This window comes from Chrysoperla carnea, chromosome 1 (assembly GCF_905475395.1).
Source record: "Chrysoperla carnea chromosome 1, inChrCarn1.1, whole genome shotgun sequence".
In the NCBI taxonomy this organism is placed as follows: Eukaryota; Metazoa; Arthropoda; class Insecta; order Neuroptera; family Chrysopidae; genus Chrysoperla; species Chrysoperla carnea.
In genome coordinates, this window is record NC_058337.1 from 30,943,973 (window position 1) to 30,951,096 (window position 7,124).

General features: G+C 29.7%; 1 protein-coding gene across 2 annotated transcripts; it reads left to right on the forward strand.

Moving 5' to 3' along the window:
- Positions 1–698: 698 nt before the first annotated feature.
- LOC123299096 (abl interactor 2) lies at positions 699–7,124 on the forward strand. 2 transcript variants are annotated; one of them, XM_044881324.1, is made up of 6 exons: positions 699–847; positions 998–1,480; positions 1,538–1,765; positions 1,828–2,163; positions 4,555–4,830; positions 5,775–7,124. In XM_044881324.1, exons 1-6 carry the CDS (start codon positions 808–810, stop codon positions 5,936–5,938), a joined length of 1,527 nt encoding a protein of 508 aa, XP_044737259.1. In that variant the 5' UTR covers positions 699–807; the 3' UTR covers positions 5,939–7,124. The 2 variants fall into 2 exon arrangements, with proteins under 2 accessions (XP_044737259.1, XP_044737267.1); XM_044881332.1 differs by having other exon boundaries at positions 702–847; positions 1,031–1,480.

The window sequence follows — 7,124 nt, forward strand, 5'->3', positions numbered from 1 at the left end:
ACTTTTACTTAGAATTAAAAAATAAGCCAGCTTACACAATAGTTTTTGCAGTGTGGAGCGATCGATCAGTCGATCACTAGTTAAAATATTTCAAACTTGGAAGATATTAAAGTCCAAATTTCAAATTATAACACATTGTCTCTTAATTATTTTTAATAAACTTCATTATCTATAGACAACTGTTGTTCTGGCCTTATCAAAAATGATAGGAATAGTTTTATTTTTATGATATAGAATTAAATTTTCATTAATGATGACGAATCGTTGATATTCCCATCCAAACATTTCAATTCAAAATAATAATTTGAATAAATAATAAAATGGCTGTAAAAGAAAATATGTTTACGTCATCAACCTTTATATTAGTTTGCCCGTAAAAAAATTTTATTAATGAACTTAATTTTTAATTAACTATACTATGATGTTAACTTTATTATAATGTTTCGATAATTATAAATTTAATTTTATTGTTCAATTTTATAAAAAAATTGAACTTTTTCAAATTCCAAACGTGAAACTTTAATTGGGAAATCAAATAAAGTTTACATTTATTAAAAACTTATTAATAATTTTTCAATATTTTTAAACAAAATATTATTTTAGTAAGGTTAAATTATAATAAAAAAAAAACATAACAAATATTATAAGAATTTAAAAATGGCGGTTTAAAAAACCACTGTCACTTTTAAATCAATATGATTGGTTGAATGATTATTTTAGTTCAATTCAGTGTAATGAACTTAACTAATTGTTTAATTAAATGTGTAAAAACTTCAAAATTAGTATCGTAAATGAAAATAAAATAAGATGAGTGTCGGTTATTATGTGGATTTAGTGAGTGCGCAAGGTAATAATCCCTTTTATTCTATTTTTTGCATACGTTATTAGCTTAGGTTATCCAATCAATAAATTACGAGACACCACCCCAATATAATCCTAAATGTCATATCCTATCATAAGTGAAAATTACTTAGAGTAGAAATTACTAATTTTCTAGGAAGTTTAAGTTCAAATCGTGAATCTCGTATAGGTAGTGATTGTGACACTATGGCGGAGTTAGCAGCCTTATTAAGGTCCGAAATACCCGAAGGACGTAATAATTTAACCGACAGTCACACAAATTTGGAACGAGTTGCTGAATATTGTGAGGCAAATTATTTTCAATCAGAAAATAAACGCGTGGCCTTAGAAGAGACGAAAAATTATACAACACAATCGTTAGCAAGTGTCGCATATCAAATAAACACACTGGCGTATAACTTTTTACAATTATTGGAGCTGCAAACAAGCCAAATGTCTGAGATGGAGAGTCAAATGAATCATATTGCTCAGACTGTAATGATTCACAAAGAGAAAGTCGCACGTCGTGAAATTGGTGTTTTGACAGCGAATAAATCCACTAATCGTCAATATAAGATAATTGCACCTTCAAATCCCGAAAAACCTATCAAATACGTAAGGAAACCTATTGATTACACAGGTAAGAATAAGTTAGACGTTGTTGACTTCAATTGTTAGTTAATGTTTGGCTTTGTAGCATTGGATGATATTGGGCATGGTGTGAGAACTGGTACAAGTGGAACACCTCGTCAGAAACAACGAGGTTCAAGTCAAGGTAGTATTTCTTCACTTGGAGCAATGTCTGCTGGTTCAGCGATGGTTGGTGGCTATGTGGGTCCAGCTCCTACAACTAAACCTCCGACACCGCCTCAAGTAACACGCGCTGGCAGTAAGGTGTCAATATCTGGTGGAACATTAAGCAAAGGTTTGTTTATTTTGCGAAAGTATATAAAAAACATATTAATTTTTATAAAAAATATGATATAGGTTCCAGAGAATACAGAACACCTCCAGCAGTCGCACCACCACAAGTGCCAAGTCATTATGCGCCCAACTATCCAATTGGTCATCCTAGACGATCAAGTGAACGTGGTCCTGGTTATAGTACATTGCCAGTTGCTCCACCAAATCAGTTAGCACATACATTACCGCATCATACAGCTACTCTACAACACCAAAATTCACAAAATCAAATAAACGTTGGTGTTGGAGGACCACAAGTTGGTATGGTTCATCCACAACCACATTCGTTACATCCTCAAACACCTCCACCCCCACCCCCGCCAAATACGTATAGTGTGGATCCACATTCCAGTATGCCACGTATGTATTTTGTGTACTTACCTCATAATAATTCAGGGCCGATGTTGACAGTATTTTACCTAGAAGAGCTGCCAATATGGTGTGCTCCATTAGCTTAATGTATACTCTATGGCTATAAAATAGCATCAGAGAATGTTTCAACTGGTACGATTTTAATCACATAGAGCCTCAAATCACAAAAACAAAGATTTAATAACAAAATTTCCCGATGGTTCGACATGTTCTTATTATTCATATCAAAATAAATAAAAAACTTCCATTATTTAACTTCCAATTGCCGACCAAACATACGAGTGTAAGGAAATTGTAAAATCTTTTAATCAAGTATTAATAAATTTAATATTTTAAGAATATTGAAAATTTAGGGAATGTAAAATAGGGAGTTTCTAAATTTTTAAAAGTTATCTAATCATTAATCAGTATATTAATCTATAATTTTTTTATCTCATAAATAAAATTTTTGCCTTTTCACGAAACAGGTTGTCTGCTTCCGATACTCTGAAAATTGTAATTTTTGAGTTTGACTTCAGATAATACGCTTTTATGTAAAATGTCCGGCAAATTTTAAACTATCGTGAAAAAAAAGTATTTTCGAAAATTTTTGTACTTACAAAGTTTCGAATGTATGGTAATCAATATAAAATTTTAGTCTTTCCCGGTCTTTATTCCGTCAGCATTCTCGTTTTGAGCATTTTTCTCACGCTCGATTTAAAGCATAAGTAACTTTTATTTTTCAAATGGTACATGTGGCTGAAACTTTTTTTTAATTTATATAATTTTATCTATTTTCGAATTTGGAATTTTTCAAATTTTTTTCAACCTATCAGTTTTCATCAACAGTTTTTGAAAATATATTTTTTTTGTCAAGTACCTCAGAAATTGTGAGAATTTCTCTTATCACGAGAGTAAAGGTTTAAGCAAAAAAACTTCGGAAATTTCCGGGCTTTCGTTTGTTTAATAAAAGTCGTATTCAGTAAATTAAAAAAAACTTGTGATAGATTTATGTTGAAGTTAGTTAAAATGAATTCAATTATTTATATTATTTCGCAGCTCTAACATTTTCATTCTCAAACATCATTCAATAATCATGTAATCAAACTATTTTTAATTAGCTAGTGCATTAAAATACAAATTTATATAAAATTATTTAGAGGTTATGATTTAAGTTAATGAATATTTAATGCGCAAAATATTTTACTCTCATCACGCGGCTAAAGATTAAAATGGATGACGCGAGTGCTGACGGATTAAGCATCCTAGAATTCATTTCCATTTCGCTTCATTTTTGTTACGTGCTGGTAGCAATAAAGTTGCAAAGATTAAACACATTCGTTTTCCATTTAATTAAAATATTTTTAGATATTCTTAAAATGAAAAGGTTCATTTCTTTTATTCATATTAGGCCAATTAAAATTTTTTTTTTTGGCTTAGAGTCCGTTTCTCAGAGAAAGCAATTTTACTTTTTAGATATCAAGAGGGGGGGGCTAGTGTAGCCTTTTTTCCCCGGCCGCCATCTTGAAAAAAAGGGTACAAATGTTTTTTATGGTTTATCTGAAAAAACTATAGGCCTCATTAAAAAATTATTTGAGCATTTTTGTTGTAAATAGAATTCTTTTGAACTTTAGCCAAGTAACTTTTAGTCGTACAATCAAAAATAACAAAGTTATAAGCGAAAATCGATGAAAATTTGAGAACAAATATCTCTATCTCATAATTAATTAACAACAATATTGTATTATCAATCGTTAAAAGGATTATCATTTAAAAAAATTAAAAGGTGATTGAAAACTATGGCGAATCATAAAATTTATGTATAGTTATGAATACTGAAGATTCGTTTTACAGCGCTGTAAAATTTTAATTAATAAATAAAATTAAAAAAAGTTTATAATGAAAATTATTTCTTAAAAATCTCTCTATAAAAATGGTCTGAAAAAGTTATACAAGACCAATAGAAATTTTGTTATCAAATTTCCATCAATTTTCGCTTATAACTTTGTTGTTTTTGGTTCTACGACTAAAAACTACTGGACCAAAGTTCTAGAGAATTTGATTTGCAACAAAAAATGCCCAAATATTTTTTTTGTGAGGCCTATAAACCTTATGAGGTTTATGATTGCCCCATAAACCATAAAAATAATTTGTGTTCTTTTTCCAAGATGGTGGCTGGGAAACAACGGCTACATCCCAACAAACTTGAATTTAACTTTACATTAACCTCTCCTTGAGTTCCAAAAAATAAAATTGCGCCCTCTGATAAACGCAACCCCAAATGTAACTTTTTAATGGCCTATATATTATAGGTCTGTTATTCATTCGCATATGTATGTTTTTGCAAAATTTTAACTTTGTATGATTAAATTTATGATATTTTTTAATTTGTTCAAACAGCTCCTCCATCTCCACTTATTGGTGCTACAGGTGATTTACCTGATCATTCAACACATCATAATCAATTACACCATACTTTGTCGTCACATTCTTCACGTCTTTCACAAGGACGTTCTAGTGGTGCTCATTCACCTCCATTACCTCCACCACCACCACCAGAAGACGAGCATGCCGCATTTGGAAGACCACATCAAGGTGGTTCAGGTGGTGTTATGCCCATTGTTCCCGACGAGGATGATTTACCTGGATGGGTACCTAAGAATTACATTGAAAAAGGTATGTTTATAAAAGATTCAAATAGGATGATATCGTAAATTACCCAATGTATACGTAATATACTAGGCCATAATGAACAACGATGCCATATCTAGCCAATACTTATTACATATGGCGAATTAAACGACTAATCGAAAATGAATCGTGAACTCTTGCTTAAGCAATCATAACGTATTATAGAGACATTGTAATCTGATCATGAGATAAAGAGATGTCTTTCTGAGAATATTTATACTATCCGAAAATTTTGGTATTCATTCTCGACAGCTTCCCTCGAAAGTATCTCAGATGGATACTTGAATTAATGACTTTTTCAAATACGTGGCTATATCTTTTTCTTTTTAATCAAAAAGATTTTTATTATTGTCTGACTCTTTCTACTTGCGAATATTTTACTCGTTGGTGTTTTTACGCTAGTTTATTAACTATATGATTGTAAAGTATGGCTAAAAGTGGCGACTATAAGATATGCTCTGATTTTTGTATCAGTAATCACTAATGTATTAAAGGTACATTGATTAGCATCTGTTAAATATTTGATGTGTTTAAATGAGTTATCTAAATTCCGCAGTTAATCAAATTCCAAAACAAAAAGTCGTTCTAGTTGCTCTAATGACTCAGTTGGTTAAACAGTTATAATTCCATACGAGGTTGTCTAGAGTAGCGGATTCGATTCCCGCCATCAGAGTATAAAAAGTTGTTTTTTTATGAGCGAGAATAAAAATAATTTCTGAGTTAAATTGAGTTTATTTGAACAAAAAAATCTATGTTCCAATAACGTTAAACTTCAGTGTTGATTTAATCTTTATGAATTTTATTATTTGTATTTATTATGAATCATGAGGCCATATTAAATTTTATTGATTCTAGTAGCTACTCTGAAGAACTTTGATTTCCCTTAACACATTCGACTGAAAAGATTATAATTTTCTTTTTTTTTCTAGTGGTTGCTATTTACGATTATTATGCAGATAAAGACGATGAATTAAGTTTCCAAGAAAGCTCAGTGATTTATGTGTTGAAAAAGAATGATGATGGATGGTGGGAGGGAGTTATGGATGGTATAACAGGATTGTTTCCTGGAAATTATGTTGAACCATGCGTTTAATTGGTTATTTTATGTCTTGCAATTAATATGCCATGGAGATATTAAATTTTCTAATTATTATTGTTAAAATTTTTTACGACAGTAGCCATACAGCTCTGATCGAATAAATTTTTAGTCTTTTTCTTTCTCTTAAAAACTATGCACGCCGAATGATTTACTCTTGTCGTTGCACAAGTGAATGTTAAATCATTAAAGATTTTTTAAACAAAATTTCTAAAAAAAAGGTGGATTTCAAATCTGTATTGATTCGAAATATCACCAATTCAACTTCTTTCCACATCTTGAAACTTTCATAATTTTTTAGAATAATTCAATTTGGTTAAGTTTTTTTCTAAATACATTAATTATAATAATTTAGTTCAAAAATTCAGAATTTACGTTTAAAAAACATTACGTAGTTACAAGCATGTTCTTTTTAACATTTAATGCAAGTAAATTTTACACCAAACTGAAAATTTTGTCGCAGAAAACGAGTTTGTATAAACATATCGGTTCCAGATCGAAAGAAAGACTATATGTAATTTTTGTACTTTGCAAAAGAAAAACTACCCATTCACGACGTCAAAAACACACTTTTCTGTCATCTACACTTGTTGTAGTAAAATGCATGTACTGTTTTGCAAATGTTGAAAAAGAAATGTTATATTTCGCATAAATTATTTGGAAAATTTAGATAGTTTTTATTTGTTTGTTTTGGAAGCACATTTAATTTCGTTTAAATTGCAACAAAGGACAAATTTTTTAACAAGGTGAAGTTACAATACATATAATGACTTAAAATTCCTTAATTTTATGTGATTAAGTCGTTTGTAAAGCGGGCCACACAATTCAAATTTAAAAGGAGTTAACTTTAGAGTGTGATCGACAAAATATAATTTTCATCGCATGTAATAAAAATATAATTTCGGATATTTTTGTAATTCCACACGTGCATTTATACACAGTGTTAGAAAATACACGAATAGCAAAAACATTTTTGCAAAGTCTAATTTTTGAAAATTGTATTCAACAAATACATTCTTTCTTTTATAGAAACCAACTTTATAATTTAAAATTTTTGTTAATATCTTTTTAATAATTAAGAGAATTTCTAACACTCTGTATATGTCAAATTAGTTACAATCCAATACATTATTAAGTCGAAAGTGGTGTATTTTAGATTTTATTCTCCCAAAAATTAATTTCA

Bases quoted from the DNA above. Each gene is read 5' to 3' on its own strand.
- LOC123299096 (XM_044881324.1), top strand. From the start codon at position 808: ATGAGTGTCGGTTATTATGTGGATTTAGTGAGTGCGCAAG. The intron at 1,481-1,537 runs GTAAGAATAAGT...TTGGCTTTGTAG, and splicing joins GAAACCTATTGATTACACAG to CATTGGATGATATTGGGCAT. The intron at 4,831-5,774 runs GTATGTTTATAA...TTTTTTTTCTAG, and splicing joins TAAGAATTACATTGAAAAAG to TGGTTGCTATTTACGATTAT.